General features: G+C 43.6%; 2 protein-coding genes across 9 annotated transcripts in view; one reads left to right on the top strand and one right to left on the bottom strand.

Moving 5' to 3' along the window:
* Nucleotides 1-1,694: 1,694 nt before the first annotated feature.
* LOC142590508 (uncharacterized) lies at nt 1,695-19,893 on the bottom strand. Its single transcript, XM_075702689.1, has 4 exons — nt 19,695-19,893; nt 19,097-19,204; nt 13,439-13,645; nt 1,695-5,038 (listed from the first exon to the last, which is right to left on the bottom strand). The coding sequence occupies exons 3-4, from the start codon at nt 13,629-13,631 to the stop codon at nt 3,990-3,992; spliced, it is 1,242 nt and encodes a 413-aa protein (XP_075558804.1). The 5' UTR covers nt 13,632-13,645; nt 19,097-19,204; nt 19,695-19,893; the 3' UTR covers nt 1,695-3,989.
* Nucleotides 19,894-19,970: 77 nt separating this feature from the next.
* Nucleotides 19,971-21,347, top strand: part of LOC142590505 (uncharacterized) — a 141,422-nt gene continuing 140,045 nt past the window's right edge. For 5 of the 8 annotated variants that reach the window (XM_075702675.1, XM_075702680.1, XM_075702678.1 and 2 more), the window contains exons 1-2: nt 19,971-20,273; nt 20,776-20,889. In XM_075702675.1, the coding sequence (XP_075558790.1) occupies nt 20,210-20,273; nt 20,776-20,889 (178 nt within the window). In that variant the 5' untranslated portion in view covers nt 19,971-20,209. The other 3 variants (XM_075702674.1, XM_075702673.1, XM_075702676.1) reach the window with 3 other exon arrangements.

Raw genomic sequence — 21,347 nt, 5'->3', positions numbered from 1 at the left:
AAGTATTTCACAGTGCGCAGAAATCTTTTGTAGGCATAGTGAATAAACAAGCACTTCGTTGTTGAGCCGTTACATAAAGGAACTGATTACCAAAAATATATCAGCAACCATTAGCACAGCTAGCCTCAGCTATATCTTAATATAACTAAACAATTTAAGCAATGCGTGCCTACATAAGTGATAACATACTTGACTGTGGTACTGTGATGTTGTGAGTGTCATGTGTCACGTCAGATCAGCATTCAGAAATTGTTTCATTATATTTTTAAAACAGGATGAAATGACTAGTCACATTATACTGGAACATGCTATGAATTACCTTGGCAGCTGAACATGTCCGAGCATATGGTAACGTTGTGTAACAGAATGCCATGTAGCATACTGCATGCACATGCATATTCCCAATTCAGATTTGACTTAATGCGCAGACACCTATATCACATAACAGTGTTGATAGACAATTGCTATTTGAGTTCACAAGTTAAAAATAACCAAGCTTTGAAAGAAGAACCTGCACTGAAATGGGCACATGTTGATACAAGTGCCTCTTCACGTGGATGTAACGTGCCAAAGTCTGAAGGCGTATGTGTCACCAAATGCGCCGAGTGGATGTGGAGGTAATCCTTAAAAGTGAAACTAGCAAAAAAAAGCCTTGCATGTTTATTTATTACATGTAGGTACTTGTTGCCAAATATAGAAGCAATTTTTCGGATTAAAGGGAATATGAATCGAATACTGCCAAAAGTGAAACAAAGGTAGGATACGTTTCCAATAGTTTTTGAATAATGAACAGCTAGTATCATAATATGTGCAAAACAAAGGGCACATCCTGGTGTTCATAAGATTGGCAAGTTCCTGTAGTTCTACCGCACATTATGAAGCATTGTTTACTAGAAGCACAGATGGAGCACAAGGAACGAATGAGGAAATTGCTTGCATACAAACGGCTCTTCAGAGAGCGCAGTGATCCCTGTAGAGCCAGGAAAGCCTCGCTCCCTTAGAAACGTATAGTCTCTACTACTCCCTTTCTGATATTTTATGCCAAGACTATGCCCATGGGGATGACATTTATCATGCTTTCTTTTTCCATCTGAGTTTTATTTGTGCACAGGTAATGTTTTAAGTGTTCGAAGGCTATTGGAAAATATTTGTATTTACGAAGTGCCTATCTAAAGCATCAAATAGTATTCGCACACCCTTAAAACAGTGAATTCTTGGATTTATTATTTTAAGGACATGTTCTGTGCGCAATATTGTTTGTAAGGAAATTCGTTACCAGAGACTGGCACAACTGCAGTTCAGAAAGAATCTTTTCAAACTTCAAAAAACAGGATTAGCCCAATTACTTCCTTTCTGGGCACATATGTATTATACAGTGCAGATGTATCCTTGATTCAAAATGTAAATTTTATCCAAATATTTCTACATATGTGTCACACCAGTGCTTATAGGAATGCAGATAGAGTAGTTGAAATAAAATGTAGGAATGAATGAGGCATGGTGGACTTGACAATTGACTCAAGACTAAAATTACTCATGTGTGTTAGTTATAACAAGTTCTTTCTGTATTAATAATGAACTTACAACTGTCATCACTTCTTTTATAATGCCAGATACTGTACAATAAAATGCTAATATCTCTATATTGCATGCCGTCATTCAAGTATTAAAATACCAGGAACAGACAATGAATACTCATTAAACACAGGCCTTTATTTGGTGCTCTGATGAGACAGACAGTGGAATGCTTACTGAACAATCAATTGCTCTAAAAAAGTACCCATCTGTAAAAAAAGGTGCGAATAGAGTAACATCAAGCACTTCCAGGATGAACCATGTATACCAGAACCTAGTCAGCACTGTCTCTGTGTACCTGTTTCTTTCTATGCGCTTGTTCAGTTGCGCTTACACACTGTATCATGGATTCAAACAAAGTAGCCCACCAACGTGTTTTAACCAAGAACCTAGAAGAAACAAATACATGAGTGGGTCTAACAGAACAAGTTCATATGTACCAAAAGACAATACGGAAAAAAAAACAGTACTTATAGAAATCAGATCATTCAGACATCTGTAGTGTAATAATAACTATTACAATTAACATACATATTCTGTAGGGGCATGCAAACGGCAATTTCTGAGGTCATAACAAATGTTGAATATTTTGGAAAAATAAAAAGCACAATATGACAAAGGAAATCGCTGATTTTACAGACTTTATTATATCGAGGTTCAACAGTAGTTTCAACTTTTTCTCAGCTATAATGGCTTCATATGGATCAGTTCTCATAATTCTTTTTGCTGTGTTCTATAACATCTTGAGAAAAGATCTAGAGCGAATATGATGACCCCAGAAAAGTGTTTCAGGGACCATTTAAGAGAAAGCATTAGCTCGGCAGCTCCTATCAAAATACATGGGAAAGGAGAAATTGTTCTCAACTACTGCCCCAAATTTGATGAGGTTTGTTGCATTTAAAAGAAATAGTTAGAATCTAGTGACTGTGCGCAGTGAATTTTTTATTTAAGCCGTGAATCTTTTTAAAAATTGTTGAAAATCACAAATTTTCAGATAACGAAACTATCAAGTTTACAACTCTAACTCAGCAATGAAAAATGATATAACAATTCTGTAAAATGCATTGAATAGGACATCTAAAGCGGACAAAACTGATATATTAAATAAGGCTTTCAAATATAGCACTAATATGCGAGTAGGACTTTGCAAAAACCTGATAAACAATGTAGCAAGTTCACGAAAGATATAAATTGATACATCAAATTTCTCCGCTTTGGATGATCTACCGTATGCAGTTTACAAAACTACTATATCTATTCTAGGTGTAGAGCTATGAATTTATAAACTTCTTGTTTCAATTTTTTCAAATCTTTTAAATTCCTGTTATAACATGAAGGCCTTAAAACATTCTATTTTTAGCAGTCACTAGAATTTAACTTTTAGTTTCAAAAGCAACACGTTTCGTAATAATTGGCTCAGTGGTTATCTCAGAAAAGTGTTGCTGCATTTTGCTATTTGAATAGGCAGCATCAGAGTTGGGCCTGAGCTAAACTTTCCTCTTATGAGCACATGGAGACACTTGTGCTACCTGATGCAGTAGAACAACATGCAACATGCTACACATTTGTAGATATATTGTGAGCATTATATTACCCCTTCATCTTCTTCAGCGCGCGAGCTGCGAAATAAACCGTTGAGGCTTAACAGCTGTCTCGCAAATGGTGGAGGCTGCTTTCGATTCCTTGGTCCTCTACGCCTTCGAGTTTCCCTGGAGCTTCGTTCAAGCCACCGCTTGCTCCACCTTTCCGCCAGCATGCCCCAAGAAGATCCTCCAGGAGCGTCTGGCGTCACCGTCTCTGCCCCACCGGCCGTTCCTTCATGGACCATCAGCACGTGGCAGCGCGATCCCACCATGTTTGCTGGCCTTCGTAGTGACGATGTTGATGACTGGCTGGACAATTATGACCGCGTGAGTGAGTCTAACCGGTGGGATAACATGCACGAGCCTCGCAACGTCGCATTCTATCTCACTGACATTGCCAGGACTTGGTTTCTCAACCGCGAGAGCACCTTGCCCGACTGGGTGGCATTTAAACACCAGCTTCGGCAGATTTTTGGCGCTCCCAACGTTCGCTCTGAACGTTGCTCTGCGAGAGGTACGGGGATCAATACCCCGCCCCTCCACCACTTGCGAAACAGCTGTTAAGCCTCAACGGTTTATTTCGCAGCTCACGCGCTGAAGAAGATGATGCTGGCCATGATGATGAATATATACAGATGATGAAGGTGAAGGGGTAATATAATGCTCACAATATATTTATTTACATTTCATTTTATATACATTTATATTTCGGGCTACTGTTCAACATGGTTGTTGACCTACCCTACAGTATCATAGCACTGTGATCTCTTATGTCTGCTTAGGTGATGAGACAGCGTAAAGGTCCAGGAGCAGACACAACTATGTGGCCAGTCACCTGCATGAATGCGCTAGTGTGTCTTCAGGGCATTCTTCAACGAGAATCTCTGAAGGCATAATGGGCATTGAAATAGCTTCTCGCCTCATGTGTCTCTTAAGGTGGCCATTTTGTGAGAAGCTCTGAGAGCATGAAGGGCACTGATATGGCTTCTCACCTGTGTGGGTGCGCAGGTGGACTTTCAGGTGACCCTTGTATGAGAAACTCTGAGAGCATGAAGGGCACTGATATGGCTTCTCACCTGTGTGGGTGCGCAGATGGACTTTCAGGTGACACTTGTGTGAGAAGCTCTGAGAGCATGAAGAGCATTGATACGGCTTCTCGCCTGTGTGGGTACGCAGGTGGGCTTTCAGGTGGGCCTGTTGTGAGAAACTCTGAGAGCATGAAGGGCACTGAAATGGCTTTTCACCTGTGTGGGTGCGCAAATGGGCTTTCAGGTGGGCCTGTTGTGAGAAGCTCTGAGAGCATGAAGTGCACTCAAATGGCTTCTCACCTGTGTGGGTGCGCAGATGGCACTTTAAGTCATATCTGTTTTTGAAGCCCCGAGAGCATGAAGGGCACTGATATGGCCTCTCACCCGTGTGGGTGCGCAGGTGAACTTTCAGATTAGCCTTGTATGTGAAGCTCTGTGAGCATGAAGGGCACTGAAATGGCTTCTCACCTGTGTGGGAGCGCAGGTGGGCTTTTAGGTGGGCCTGTTGTGAGAAGCTCTGAGAGCATGAAGGGCACTCAAATGGCCTCTCGCCTGTGTGGGTGCGCAGGTGGTCTTTGAGGTGGCACTTTTGTGTGAAGCTCTGAGGGCATAAAGGGCACTCAAATGGCTTCTCGCCTGTGTGGATGCGCAGGTGAATGTTTAAGCTGTATCTGTTTGACAAGCTCCTATGGCATGAAGGGCACTGAAATGACTTCTCGCCACTACGGATGCTGGCATGTGCTTCCAGATGACACAGTTCATCAGCCTCATAGTCACCTAGGTGACATCGATGGAGGCATCCTTGCTTTGAGTTGTCACATTTGGCAGTTGACAAAATAGAAGGCCTTGATGCTGCACCAATAAAACAAAAGTAAGTAAGAGTTATTATGAAATGCCAAAAAACAACACAGATGCTAAATTTGATGACAAGCTATCTTTTTTATTTATTATTTGAGAGATCTTCAGGGCGACTTCATCATCAACATCATCATCATCATCAGCCTGGTTACGCCCACTGCAGGGCAAAGGCCTCTCCCATACTTCTCCAACAACCCTGGTCATGTACTAATTGTGGCCATGTCGTCCCTGCAAACTTCTTAATCTCATCCGCCCACCTAACTTTCTGCCGCTCCCTGCTACGCTTTCCTTCCCTTGGAATCCAGTCCGTAACCCTTAATGACCATCGGTTATCTTCCCTCCTCATTACATGTCCTGCCTATGCACATTTCTTTTTCTTTATTTATACTAAGATGTCATTAACTCGCGTTTGTTCCCTTACCCAATCTGCTCTTTCCTTATCCCTTAATGTTACACCTATCATTCTTCTTTCCATAGCTTGTTGCGTCGTCCTCAATTTAAGTAGAACCCTTTTCGTAAGCCTCCAGGTTTCTGCCCCGCAGGTGAGTACTGGTAAGACACAGCTATTATACACTTTTCTCTTGAGTGATAATGGCAACCTGCTGTTCATGATCTGAGAATGCCTGCCAAACGCACCCCAGCCCATTCTTATTCTTCTGATTATTTCCGTCTCATGATCCGGTTCCGCCATCACTACCTGCCCTAAGTAGATGTATTCCCTTAACACTTCCAGTGCCTCGCTACCTATTGAAGTATGATGAAACATAAGAATTTCTAATTGTCCTTTTTAATTTACTCGATATTTCTGCATTTGAATGCTTCATGAACCTGTTTGTGAAGTCACTTATAAAATGTATATTAAAGAAAAGTAAAAAAACGTAAGTGACAGAATGTGGAGTGCTTGACAACTCTCTCAGATTCCTTGAGCCTCAAGAAACACTTTGAAAAATGCTTTCACCAAGCTTGCTCTCTTAAACTCAATGAGCACTTCAGGCCCGGAGGCCTTATTTGGCACTTGCAAAATTTGTTATCATTCACTGGTACAACAAATTTATTTTACATGAGACTTCATTAGTGGATTTCTTCTTGATGAAACACTGAACTTCGGCAATGTTTTTGTAAGTTGGGATTGCAAGGAGCCAGCTAGGAAATACCATAGTTTTCCCCATATAACCCACCAACACATGCAACCCACATTCTCTTCCAAAATGCCCAGAAAGAAAAAAAATGCAGGCATATAACCCACAAAATAACTGCAAGCAACCCTCTGATGTCTACAAAAAAGTGACCATTTGGGATAAATGACTTGTTCATGTCATATCTTCAGCCAGCTTTACTGTTTTCTGAGACAGGAGCTAGGCCATTGAGCACGGCTTATCGTGATCCAAGTTCTACATTGCCAATGCCATGTGCTCTATTCGCAAACTGATAAACGGAAAATGGTGACCCATGCAGAGGAGGAGAATGACCGTCAATACAGGAAGGAAGAACGGTGCTTCAACACACAGGGTTAGAGAAATGGTGGGGTGGCCCAGGACATAACGAAAGTGTAAGTAGATGAGAAGCTTGCCCTGAAGTGTGGCTTTGCAGCAGTGCACGCTGTGCTGCCACGGAGCTACACTGCAAGTCGAAATTTCGGTAATCCGCACCCCGATCCTCACCTTACTGTAAAATTTTTATGATGTCTGGTGCGAGTTATAGGTGAAAAAATATGGCAATTTCTTTTTGAGTGCACTCTGCTCCTTGTGCTCTGCCATCACAATATAGTTGCAAATGATTGCTGGAACTGACAAGGAATAGTATAAGCAAACCGCCTCTTTTGCAAAGTGCAACCTATTTTAACACACCAGCAGGTGAAGGTATTGTAGTGTTTGCGAAGGGAGGCACCGGGCATCGGCGGTGGCACCGAATAATCAACACACACACACCCACTATTTCCACACCGTGCCCAACTTACCCCTCGGTAGCAGTGAGGGTGTTTATATATATATCAGGGTGTCTACCAAGCTGACATTTCCGAATTCCCTGAGTTTTCCAGGTTTTCCCTGAGCACTTTTGCTAAATTCCCTGAATGAGCCAGAACTTCGTTTTATGTCAAGAAAGGCTGACACCATGTTGCCCGATGCTGTCACTCTCTAGTAAGCATGTTGGAACAAAAAAAAATGACTTGATCCAGTTTGAATAGTAAGGAGTAATATCTATTTTATTTAAAAAGAAAACAGAAGGAAGGTGTTAGTAAAATGAACAGTGAAAAAATTGATAAAACCCATTGCAAATTGGGTCGAACATTTTCAAATACGAATGTAAGGAGATGCATACATAGGTAAATATTTTTTGAATATGAGCTACTTCTATCAACTGATAGCAAGCTCATCGGTATGAGGCCTGAACTTTGTCACAACTAAGATTCTCTTTCAGCAGCTGGGAAGTCAATCTCAACTGTCCTGACAATGACATACTCTCAGCCCGTACAAAACATCTCAGTGTAGAGTTTCACTGCTTGAAATAGCTTATTTTGGTTTGAATGGGGGACACCTGCATCTCGGCATCAGCCAACGCTTTGTTTTTCGAGCTCAAGCTCCTTCAAAGAGGTGGCGGAACGCTTAATTTCCCGTTAATTCCTCAGGACGTCGGTCCTTCCTGTTCTCATGCTCCTTCTGCCACACGTTCACCCTATGGATCATTTGAAGCATCCTCTTAGTCAGTTGTACAGTCAACGTCCGATTTTTCGGACTCCCTAGGGGCCGCAAAAACATCCGAAAAATCGGGCAGTCCGAAAAAAATGAATGCATGTCTCTAACTGCCTATAAGGACTAAAATTGGCACAGGCACGTCCGCAAAAGTTCTTAAGGCCTGCCAGTAAACTTATGAGGCATATCAGTGCTCGTACTGTGACAGAAGATGGGGGTGCACGCGCGTGTATTTAAGGAATACATACTGTGTCCCGCGACAATTGCCCCTTCCCCCGCTTGTTAAGCTTCACCGCCTAACACTGCTGTAATGAGGCGAAGCTAACTTTCGGAGACTGGCATTACGAAACGCGGTGTGTGCGCTCTGCGAGCTTCGAAGCCAATGGCGAAGATTACAAACGTGGTGTTGGTGCCATTGCTGACAGCGGCGAATTCTTTCAATGAAAAACACGGCACCGCACGGCAAGAAGCTTAACAGCGAACGTAGAAGCAGCTAGGCCTAACGTTGCCGTGGTGGTGGCTACGGCTGCCGGCGGATCTGCGTGCGATAGTGCCAGTTCGAGGAGGCGAGATAATTAAAATGGCGGCGGTGGCGGCTTTGATTAATGCCATTTCAGACGTGCAGTCAGGGCAACATACCTTTACTATATGGAGTACGTGGTGGTGCCGCAAAGCCGTGCAAATTATCGGGCATGTCCGAAAAAGCGTCTGCAAAATCGGTCGTTAACTACTCTGGCTACATCGTGCCGATGACACGGCGTAAATGACGATTCACTGCGATTCCTCTGTTACTGGAGCCAGCATTAACACGACTTTCGTTCCCTTTCAATAAAGTTACAGCTAATTTTCCCTGACAGAAGCACAAATTCCCTGAGTTTTCCCTGAGTTTTTCCAGACTGTTCAAATTCCCTGAGAATTCCCGGTTTTCCCGGTTGGTAGACACCCTGTGTGTGTGTGTGTGTGTGTGTGTGTATATATATATATATATATATATATATATATATATATATATATATATATATATATATATATATATATATATATATATATATATATATACATACATGTTGGGGCGCCTCCTTGGGCTGTCCAACAGAACAAAGTACTATAATATACAACAGGTATAACAAAACATAACCTAAACACAGCTGGATAAAAACAAGGGAGGCAAGCGTACATGGTGATGGAAGCGACACTTGGTCTTTTGGAGCTGCTTTCGGAGCAGGAAAAATTCCTGTCTTGAGCAAGAAAAGAAGTGCTTTTGAGCCATAACTTACTGCCCCATTGCAAAGAGGAAACAGTATGTAAGTTAGTACTCTCTGGAGCAATGCATTCAATATGTATTATGCTAAGATGCCAGTATTTTTTCTCCAACTTATTGTTCCATTTTTTTTTTATTATACAAGATATTATGAACGCCAACTTAACAGTAATTCACTCTTTAAAAAATTGCCGATGATTACGTTACTTCCAAATGTGAAATTTGAGCACAGCTGTTTAGCTGTTTCGGCTTTTCGATATATTGAGGCAAAGAATTCGAGCAGGACATGTCTGTACAGTTACAGACAACTTTTTATTCTTCACACATATTCCTTCTTCAAGAAACACTCCACTCCAAGTTTTTGATTTTCATGAAGGAAGCTTTGTGGTTGGAGAAATAGTTGGATATATGCTCGACTTGCTGCACCAATGCCTGGTTTGGCGTAGCGCACCTCTGGATTCTGGCGCTGGGCCTCTGCTCAGGCAGCTCGTTTAGCAGCAGCAGCAGATGAAGGACTTCCAACGGTTGCCTCGCTCAAGGCTCAGAAAGAACTGGCTGAGAATAAATTATTTATAAAGGCAGATGGATTATAATATAAACCGTCTGAGCCTCGGAGAATCCGTCTCGTGCGGAACATTTCGCACCAGCCGCTGCAAACGGAGCGTAGCTTGGTGCAACTGCCTTGCTTATTGGCAGGTCGCGGAAGGCAGCGTGTAGGCGCATAGGAACGTTGCGCAGCGAAGAGATGGCAGCGACTGACTGATGCCGTTGATGCTGCTAGCGAGTCAACTGAAGGTGTCTCTGCGTTTCGGCTTGGGAAGCGTGCACTTTGATTCACTGGTAGCAAGCCGGCGCTTTGGCAACCGAAGAACACTGCACGCTCTCATGCAGTCGCTGCCACGGGGGAAGGAGGGGGGGGGGAGGGGTACATGCAGTGGCGGACGGCAGAAGCTATGCGTTTCGGCTTGGGAAATGTGAAAGATTGAGGTGCGCGGCACTGTAAAGAATTTCCTTTTTTTAGGTCATGGCAAACGGGTGCGCGTTACAATCAGGAGCGGTTATTCCCCCCCTTCTTTTTGGTCACAGAAAACGGCATGTTATAATCGACGGCGCGATAGAATTGAGTAAATAATGTAAATGTGCCTTCTGACACTAACTGCTGGAGCAATGACTGTATCCTACCACGATAACTTTCAACAGCCGACTCGGCCATGGAAGCACTTTCACCGTACATCTTCTTAAAGCCTAAGTTGCTACTCTTCTTGAAGGGCCCCCCACCAGGCCACATAGCAAATTTTGGTTATACGCTAGAAGTTGTTACATGCCCTCCAGGGAGCATTCTGCCACAAGAATTTTTCAGATTGGTTCATTAATAGCCGAGATAGAAATATTTCAGTGCCGCGAACCTACAATTTCAGGAGGCAAGGGCCACTGCCAAGAGAGACACTCTCTCTACTTGCCCCTTCTAGCCTCCACAAGTGGAATTCCTTCCCTGCGTTCTCCCATACTGGAGCTCAAGGATCGATAACGCAAACGTCACAGGCGCATTTTTTTCCCCCTCTCTTTCTTGCTGCGCAGCGCACTTCCGCTGATGGCATCATGCGCGAGCTGTTGTGTTTGTCTCATTTCATGCACCCCACAATTTTGTGCGCTATGCACAAGAACACCTGACCAGTGGTACAAGTCAGTGCTATGCGAATACTGAGGCAGACAGAAGCAGCTCACAGAGCATGCTTGCATTCTGGAACACAGTAGATAATGACAAAATTTCGCTGTCTGCACGTGCGACAGCACGACGTGGGAACAAGCAGACAAAACGGAAGTACATCTCACTTGCTACATGCAAAGTAAAACAAGAACATGCAGACGTTCAGTATGACTATGTTATTATTTCTCTTAACTTTAATTCGTCTATTGAAGCAAGAGATTACACAAGTAATGAATGCTGCCTTGAATAATTCTGGAAGTCACGTGTCCTACAGGCAAAATCACAGCAGTGCGATGTACGTGGATGCACTTTTGCGATATACGCACTTGGTGAGGGGCCACACTTGGTGAGGGGCCCTTTAAGATTTTGGACCCAGCCATCAGTAAGTTGAAAACCCTCAATGTTCACCTGAAGCACCACGGTTTCTGCCTTTTGATTTAAAGCATCACTGGACACCAGCACTTGCACGGCGATCATCGCTTTCAGCCACATCAGGATAGCTTCAAGTTTTGGGTGGGCACCTTGGCTGACATTCTTCTGTCGGGATCAAGATGATTTCTAGGCAGCTTCCAAAATCCTTCACCTGGTTGTTTATGTAGTCTGATATTGTCTGTTTCGAGATTTCTAATTATTTTGCAACGCCCGATTGCAACAGGTCACTTTGCACTTTCCTGATAATGGTGGCCTTCTTTTTCGTTGTGAATCTGCTACAATTTTCTCTCTTTGAAACCTTTGTCGACTTGGAAGCAGACGACGAAGGCGGTGTCAGTACCACTGGTAGCAGGTGGCAATGAAACGATAGAAGAAGATTGGTTGTTGAAGTGCTAAGCCTAGCATCATGGTATGCAGCTGAAAAAAACCACAATGCACATGAGAGGCGGTACATACATTATCCCTGACCATACGTGACTGACGTGTGCCGACCGCAATGAAAGCGCAAAGGCTCGCGGAAGAGTGCAGCAAGTGGGGCCTGCTATTAAGACTGTATTGGAAATGGAAGCTCTTAATTGGCAGGCAGGATGTCTACAACGCTGGTTCGAGGCTGCAGGAAAACAAAATGACGGCAGTGTTGTTTTTGACTTGCGATCGTGAAAAAAAATTAGAAAAATAAAACGAGAACTGTTTCAAACATGAAAAATTTCGTTCGTTGTTATACATAAGTATATGCAGTATAGTGACTGTACCATGGCAGAGTCCAAATATTTGGGCAGGCCCAGAAAATCGGGTGTCCAAAAAGAACTGTTCGGCGATTGTATCATTATTATGCTGTGAAAAGAACATATTCGAATTCCACTTTGTACCAGTAAACATTTTGTAAACCATTTTGCTAATCTTACGCTACAACTGCATGCGCCTGAATTACCAAGGGGAGGTTAGGCCTCGGTCAGATGTCACAAGATAAATTTAGCACAATCCTCCTGTGTTTGCCACATTGTATACTGTGAAACAAAATTAAATTTGCTTGTTTCAAGTTGATAAAATGGAGAAAGCATCATCATTTTTGTCATTATTGTGGCAAACACATTAACTCTGCAAACTTTGTCTAAACACGTGTTAATACTGCTAGGTGTGCAAAAATAACATGTCAGGGGTTGAATATATAACTGCATTTGAAAACAATGTGGTAAGATGGGTGGAAGCACAAAGCAAGATTGTGGCAGTGCGCTGTTTGGTTTCTATGAATAGAAAGTAAACCGAGCAACTGTCGATTTTCACTACGTATAAGCTTTGTTGTGCAATGGCTACACTGTTGGCAATGAACATGCAGACATTCTGGCGGAATTCTTTTCTGAGCACCGTGCACAATATCTCCTGATGACAGCACAATCAATTCAATGCAAAAGCAATTGAATTGCTGACTAGTGTCTCATTTCTCAAAGGAAAACGACTTCACTTTTCGCACCAGCAAAGGTAGATGAGCTTGTAGCACATTGTAACAGGAGTGCTGAGGAAGAATACCTCTCCGCTTGGACAAACTGGTGGGACAGAAGAGGTCCCATCAACCACTGGAGCCTGCAGACACGGCACAAAAAACCTGAAGCTGCTATCAATGGGAGAGGACCAAAACGAACATATCGCCGACAGTCACCTCAAGACGCCTACAGGTGGACTCGAGTGATTGCTGGCGTGCACCTCAGGTGCCCAGTGCATGTTGCTTATTGCCTAATGACAGCGCTGCGCATGCCTAGTCCTGCTTAGTCATCATCGATGATGTGCCCTGGGATGTCATGACTCAAAGCTGTCCCTGGAAAAGAATCCTGACAGTTCCCGTGTGGTTTCTGCCTCCCTCAATGAATGAGCATATTGATAAACCGAAGTATGTTTTATAGTTGACTGCATTAAAGAATTTTGTTTCAATTTTATTCACCCTAAACACAGGGGTCAACAGCCATGCCACATTGATCTATATTCACGTTCTTACACTAATACACCGTTCTAGACATAAATAAAAGATTTACTGGGTGTAACGTTATTGTAGGGCAATGTAAGGGCTACAACAAAACCAGGACAAGAGAGCTCTGGATTAAGCTCTGCCATCTAAGGTGCTTCATGTGCTCAGTAGAGCATTATTTTTGCACTTTGCCCCAATCTGTATGCAGACAAGGATCACAAGCCTGATAATTTGTCGTCGGCAGCAATGTCAAACACACTTGAGCAAGTTGTACCAAGCTAGGCAGACTTAGCCATTTACAACACCCACACATGTAAGCAAATGTAAGAGAAGTGCTGGTCACCTGAGGTGGAGCTTAACTGATCCACAGTCTCCGTAGTCTGCACGCTCCTAGACTCGCTCCCTGCTTTGAACGAGCACCCAACAGACTTGTCAGCAAGAGGCAAGCTGCACTGTGTGCCAACCTCGACCTGACCGACGACCTTGGAAGGGCTGTGGCATGCCGTTTTGGCCGCGATGCTTTCAGCTAGGCTCATCACATTTGCGAGGCCTGCAAAAAATAATTGGGGTTATTGCAGTCCTGTTACAGCATCAAGAACACAAGGTAAATAAAACAACAGAATAAATGAAGGGGCACTTTACTACACATAGCCAAGGAACACAAAACGTCCCTTTTGGTTCAGTATTCCTAAAGGGCTACAAAAGGACAATCCACACTGAATATATGAAAGCAGGGCAACCTCTTTTTTGTGGAAGGCTTACGATAGCAAAGTGTATCTCAGACACTTTTTTATCTGATACATATTAAAGCTATTGGTGTAGTCCAACTAATGAAAAGTGATTGCAACATTCTGAGGTCATCGCCATCAGCCTACTTAGTGTAGACTGTAAGATCTCCAATCTCCCTATCTCTTGTGCCAGCCGATACCATCCTGTGCTTGCAAATTTTCTATTTTCTCACACTAGCTGTCTGCTGTCTACGATTGCACATCAGTTCCACTGGTACCAACTCAGTAACCCTGATAGAGCATCGGTTACCTGCCGTACACATTAACAGCTTACTCAAACATGCTGCACTGCGTGGACCACCTGGATGCCTTGGACAGCAAGCTTCATGTAAAGTCTGCAAGGCTGACAGACATCGGGTTTCCTCGTGCAAGCCAGTGAGAAGTACGTGGCGAGATGCTTGTGGCGATTTTGCCTCAGCATTTCTCCTGGATTTCTTAAGCCAACAGGCTGTCGCGGCAACCTTCTCACATTTCTTTAACAGGCCCATTTTGAGGCCGCCGGAGCGATGCCTCGGCGGACCTCGCATATTGCTTGAAACCGTGACCCCTCTTTGCAGTTGCTATAGCAGTGCCATTCTTTAACGCCGACAGCCACGACTTGTTACATATGATCTGAGCACCCAGGAAGCAATTAAATGAGGGAACACAATCAGCAGCTAGATGAAGGAAGGTGGTGGGGAGGGGCACTGGCCTACCCACCATTCCCGTTTTGATTTTTTCACGCAACCCGGTTATAACAATTATTGATTATAACAATGGAATTTTTGTGCCACTTGAATATTGTTATAACTGGGTTCGACTCTACTCTAATGTGAATGAAACGACATGCTTACTTTCATTTTTGCGTGTTATTAGGACATGACAGCAGGTTTATGGTTTTCATTGATGTAATTTGTTCCTAGCCTTTTTTATAAGCATTCAGTTGTCTTTTGACAATGTCATGCAATGAGTTTTGAAGTTTTGAGCATTAAATTCCCTTGGCGGATTTTCAAAGAGTTAAAATTTTCTCAGGCTTAGTAGGTGTTAAAAAATGCATGGTAATGAGAGGTATGCTCAAAATTCCTGCTGGTAGTTTTTTTTTATCAGCTTTAGCATTGCCGAGGTGGTCTGATGTTGTGGTTGCCACAACCACAGTGGCTGCAGCTCAGGGTGGGCAGGCTCCTAAGCTCACCGTTCCCAAGAAGAGTGTGAAAGCATGCCTCAGCAAGTACAGTGGACTCTCGTTAAGCGGAGCCTCAAGGGACCAGGAAAATATGTTCCGTTTATCAGGAGTTTCGCTTAGAGAGAGAAGGTTCAGGATTTCGCAATCCGTTCCAGACTGCTTGGTCCCGATGAGGCAGGCGTTCGCGCAATTGGCAGTCTCCGCTGAAGCGGATCTCAGATGCAAAATCTAGGTATTAAAAAGGACGGTACGCTATGGGCACAAACTTTATTGCACAAAAGCGGTAAGCAATGAACTTTTTTTCAGAGCACTACTAAAATTTAAAAAACAATCTCAATAGTCCACTTATTCCGCGGAAATCAGTGGGAACTGCGATTTATTGGCTTGTGAAAAAGGACTTTATGTTTGCTTGTTTGAGCTCTCGCAACAGTTTTCTTTGAATGGCACCACTCATACTAGACAGGCATACTAGAAGTACTAGTGGGAAGACAGTGATGCGTACCGCGATGGGGCTCTGCGTGAACGTCGAGTTGCGGTTTCAAGTCTGTTTTCGGTTCCGTTTATACGGTGGTCTGAAAATTCGAGTTCCGATTAACAGGATTTTTTTTACATTGCCTTAATACAAAACCAACCAACTGCGAGGCGTTTGTTCCGTTTAAGCGTTGATTCCTTTTCACTAATTTCCGTTTATCGAGATTCTACTGTATATTTTTTAATCATATACACTAAAAATCTTTCTGTTTGAAGGAACATGAGTGGGACATGAAGACAGTAGGTAGCTTCGACGTGTCAAATACATTTTGGTACTATGTTATTTTGCGACAAGGCGATGCTATGAATTAATGCGAAAAACGTGAAAAAGAACTAAACAAGGCATATTTGATTCAAGAACGAAGAAAGTTTATTATGTAAACAGAAAACACTCAAAGTATGTACTGGGAGGATACGTAGGGACAGAAAAGGGTGAGCTAACAGCTAGGTAAAGCAACAGTTGTTTTAAGACTAGATGTATATTCCGGCTTCCACTAAATCTCGCTCTTCCCGACATGCCATGCGCTGATGACATTCATAGCACCAACTGGATGCTTGCGCTTTGCAAGACTCCCATTCGATCGGCATAATATCAACACCGAAATACTTCAGGAAGCACACGTCCAAAATCCTGAGCAGACTAACAGGACTCGTCAACCTCATGGACGATATTCTTGTCTTTAGCCAGAATGAAGGCCGCGCAACAGAAATGTTGACACGATGCTCAAGCAACTGTCTCCTTAAAGAACAACGCCAAGGTACGAGTGCCACTAAGACATACCCAAGACAAAAATTAAGATTGCCTACCATTTTTATTAAGCACTTTGAAGCCTGTCACTGGCATCGCATAGGTGGTGTGGCATGCTCAGCATGTACATGCAAACAATGATCACATCATGGCTGCTTGAAAACTCGAAAAAAAAGGCCGAATGGTGATTGGAAGATGAAACTAGTGAGACTATTGCTGAACTGCTAAGACTTCCCACCTGGGCAACTGATTATAATGACAATAGCCAAGTACTGCTTGCTTAGTTCGAACAAATGTGCTGACAAGAGTGTGACAAGAGTGCACACACTCACGATTTAGGACACGTTTGTTGCTGGACCCAACCTTCCCAGCTCTTCAGTATGTGCTGTCTACCTGCAATATCGCTGAAGTAGCGCTGATTAACGATTCTATCCTATGCAGCAGCAGTTCTTAAATAGGGGTTCACAAAAGCATATTTAGGGTCCACAAAGCCCTTCCACGCAAGTTGAATCAAAGAGTACACTGTGCGATGCATCACACCTTTCACAGGGCCATGCAAGGTGGTGCTTGCCACTATGCTAATAAATCAGAGGAAGCCATATCATCGCTTCTATTAAATATATTGTTACGTGTAGAAAGATACAGACGGAAGAGGCTATTTACAAGCTATTTACACTGGACTGGAGCCAGAGCGCCAGGCTGACATTTTTTCTCGCGCCAAGGGCACAGCCCCACTTCGTCGTCGTCCTCGCGGCGGCTCGTCTCTCGGGTATCTACCGATAATATCGCAATACTAACCCCCGGCGGCAAAAGTGCCGTCACAGTGCTTTTAAATATCCAAGGCACGTGGAGAGTTGTAGGGCTTGAGTCGGGTGACGTGGACAATGTCACTGGTTGTCACACCGGAGGACGTAGTGGGCGTGGCTAGAACAATTTCATAGGTGGCATCGGTCACTTGGCGGAGCACGCGATATGGGCCGGTATAACAGGAAAGCAGTTTCTCAGAAAGGCCAACTTTACGCGATGGTGACCAAAGCAACACGAGGGTGCCGGGCGCAAAATGGACATCACGGTGACGGAGGTCGTGGTGTCGCTTCTGTTTGTCTTGAGAGACTTGTAGACGAACCCGCGCAAGTTGACGAGCATGGTCAGCACGGGCCATGATCTAGACATAACTAAGAGACTCACTGGGTGCAACATTAATAAAGAGCAACATAAGGGCTACAACAACACTCAGACAAGAAGGCTCTGGATTAAGCAATACTATCTAAGGTGCTTGAATGTGCTCAGTAGAGCAGTATTTTTCATTTTTTCCCCAATCAGTAGAAGAAAGCATGCTTTCTCGTGCAATGATCTCGTGCTTAGCAGCCCAACACCTTAGCCACTAAGCAACCACGGCAGTCCCAAACCATTCCAGGGACCCTTGGAAGTACAACAGGGTGTCAAAATTAATCCATAGTGTGCCACTACGGCGTGCCGCAATATCTGATTGTAGTTTTGACACATACAACCAAAAAATTTAATTCATGTTTGACACATCTGCCACGATGTGATATGCCAAGTGAGGCAATGACAATGCTTAACCTTCTTGCAGGTTATAAACAATGGTGTACACCTCCTCAAGAGAAGAGTTGCTGTAATAACGGAGGTGAGGCAAAACTTTGTCAAAGATGCGCAATGTTAGCAACCAAGAGTGCAGGCCCCAAGCTCTTGTTGGTAAGATTGGTGGCGCCTTTTTCAGCAAATAAGAGTGTGAACTTCAGCGAAGAAAAAATGTGCAGAGACCATACACAATGATGTCAATGTAAGCGAATAGGCCAAACAAATGAGAACGTGAAAGAACGAAAGAACAATCCCAGTGAACGAAAGTGTTGCTTGCCAAGTCCGACCACCAACCATTACATACCTCCAACTAACAACTAAAATGGTCGAAAGGGCCAAAGAAATTCACTTCAAAATATTTCATAGCAGCCACATGTCCATGCCAGAATGAAATTCAGAGTACACCACACTGTTACACATAAAGCCCAGAGCAAGTAGCAAAGTTGCAATAATATATGACCATAAGAACAATGCGGCAACAGTTTCCGATCACAACTCAGACAAACACCGAGACATTCAGGCATACCTGCAGGCCTGCAGAAATATTTCTGATGCTGAAAAAAATGTGATTGTTTCGGCCTACTAGCATTTCCTGTGTTTGAGACCTAATATATACTAAGAGTTTTGCAACCGTTCACAGGCATCGCTTGTGGCACAGCAAATGCATTTTAGACATCGACACAGTCTTACGAGTATGAGTCAGACATTGAGGATGCAACTGGCAAGTGATAGTGCACCTGACACAAGGTACGTTGGAAAGCAACAGTAGTCCCACAAGGACTCACAGCTGAGTCCTCAGCTGCTCGCAGCTGAGGACGATCAGTCATAGTTTGCAACACGATTATTTCTCAAGATTTATTCTCTTGAGAAAGCTGGAAACAAATTTTCTGGATTCTTCTACTGTGTCTCTTGTGATGGCATCAGGCATCAAGTGCCGTACAATACTATAAGTGTTTTGGTGTAGGCAATTTGATATGCGCATTTAATGCATTGTGGGAACTTCCAACAGATAACTGGCCACTACTGGCCTAAATCTGAATATGCTTTGCCACTGGTATAGCACAACATGCAGTGATAGGGTGTCATGCATTACTCGATTTAATCTTCCTTTACTGGATCAGCTCAAGCTTTAGAAGCAACAGCATGCCTTGGGCAAATGAATGCACATACCAGATCCTGGACTAAGCCAACAAGCAACAATCAGCACTTGCGGCTAAATGTTGTCAACGATGCAGAAGAAGGCTAGATCTTGATGGGCACAACTAAAATCAGCAGAAGCTGTAAAGACAGCAGTAGCACAGTAAAACAAATAAGACTAATGACGATACACACATCAAGGTATATGGGCCTAGAGCACTCCAGTACGTAATTTCCACAAAGTGAAACATATGTTCCTCGCTCAACCAAAAAAAAAAAAAAAAAAAAGAGTTCTTTTCGGTGTAAACATCACGAGTCTGTAGAGTTCGTCTGGGTATTTCGTAACTGATATCTTAAAAACAGCACAGACACACTATCCACCGTACTATTGTTATTACAATGTCGATCACGGATGCTAAGTTACACACATGACACTTTGTTACAAGGCGGGATACGAGAAAGCTTGGCACTAAAGCACTGGATGGGGAGAGGCCGCCAGACCAAAAGCAAAGTCCTCCTCTTCCACCGCTTATTTAATTCTTCATGTGTATAAACGTGCCGTTACAACATGAACAAAGAAAGCAGCGGACGTAGGTATAATGAGCTGATTCGTACGCTCATCCATGTTTACCTTTGAAGGTGCTCCCAAGCGACAGCACTATTATAGGGACGTGCGTTTGTTTACGTGCTCGTTCACCATGCAAACATAGCACGACACAACTCCACAGCAGGGCTAGTTTCGGTATCGAATCAATCCAGAGCAGCGACAAGCGATTGTTGGCAATTGTATAAAAGCCTAGTGCAGAAACCACGCGCACACCAATGTGCGCTCGAAAAACCGCGCGCAAGCACGTAGCGAGCCGCGCCAATTCAATCCAGAAGCCAGAGCATGGAGGAGGGGCTCTGATAAGTGACCCCAATGGTGACACGGGTGACACTACCAGCACTACAGTCATGTTATACTGGCCGTGCAGTGGCCCTAAGCTCAACGTTACGTTACATGCACTTATGTAATTGTGGTGACCCCTCCAGCTGTAGCCTCAGCACTTTCCATTTGTTGCTCTCAGATACAGCACATTTCCTTGACTTGCAGCTTGTTAGCAGCTCTTATGTGTGAGCGGTGGAGTTGTGTCATGCTATGTGTGCATGGTGAGCGAGCAGGTAAACAAACAAACGTCCCTGGTGCTGTCGCTTGGGGGCACCTTCAAAGGTAAACATGGATTCGCGCACGAATCAGCTCATTATACCTACGTCCGCTGCTTTCTTTCTTCATGTTGTAACGGCACGTTTATACACACGAAGAAGAAAAGGAGCGGGGGAAGAGGAGGACTTTGTTTTTGCTCTGGCGGCCTCGCTTCATCCAGTGCTTTAGTGCTGAGCTTTCTAAATAGACTCCTCCCGCCTTGTAACAATACGTCATGTGCGTAACTTTGCATCCGTGAGCGATATTGTAATAACACTAATACAGTAGATTACACAGGTGGTGTGCCTGCCTTAATTTTTGTCTGTGCTGTCTTTAGGATATCATTTACGAACTACCTAGACGAACTGTACACACTCGTGATGTTCACACCTAAAAACTTTTCCCGGTGGCATAAGGAGCATATGTTCCACTTTGTGGAAGTTACGTACTAAAGTGCTTTAGGCCCGTATACCAGGATGTGTGTACCGTCATTTGTCTAATTCGTTTTATTGTGCTGCTGTCTTTACAGCTTCTGCTGATGCTGATATTAGTTGTGCCCATCAAGATCTAGCCTATCTCTGCATCGTTGACAACAATTCGCCGCAAGTGCTGATTCCTGCTGGTTGGCTTAGTCCAGGATCTGGTATGTGTATTCATTAGCCTAAGGCATATGCTGTTGCTTCTAATACTTGAGCTGCTCCAGTAAAGGAAGATTGAATTAAAGGTTGCTTGAGTGATGCATGACACCCTATCACTGTTGTGCTGTACAGGTGGCAAGGCATCTTCAGATTTAGACCAGTAAGGCTGGCCAGTTATCTGTTGGACGTTCCTACAATGCATTAAATGCACATATAACATTGTCTAGGCCAAAACACTTATAGTTTTGTATTGCACTTGATGCCTAATGCCATCACAAAAGACAAAGTGGAATAATCCAGAAAATTTGTTTCCAGCTTTCCCAAGAGAATAAATCTTGAGAAATAATCGTGTTGCGAACTGTGACTGATCGTCCTCAGCTGTGAGTCCTTGTGGGACTACTGTTGCTTTCCAACGTATCTTGTGTCAGGTGCTCTACCACTCGCCAGTTGCATCCTCAATGTC

Source organism: Dermacentor variabilis, chromosome 8 (genome assembly GCF_050947875.1).
Source record: "Dermacentor variabilis isolate Ectoservices chromosome 8, ASM5094787v1, whole genome shotgun sequence".
Classification (NCBI taxonomy): Eukaryota; Metazoa; Arthropoda; class Arachnida; order Ixodida; family Ixodidae; genus Dermacentor; species Dermacentor variabilis.
This window is presented reverse-complemented; position numbering and strand designations above follow the sequence as displayed.

Bases quoted from the DNA above. Each gene is read 5' to 3' on its own strand.
- LOC142590508 (XM_075702689.1), bottom strand. From the start codon at position 13,631: ATGAGCCTAGCTGAAAGCATCGCGGCCAAAACGGCATGCCACAGCCCT. The intron at 5,039-13,438 runs GTGACCAGCACT...TTATTGGTGCAG, and splicing joins TCAGTTAAGCTCCACCTCAG to CATCAAGGCCTTCTATTTTG.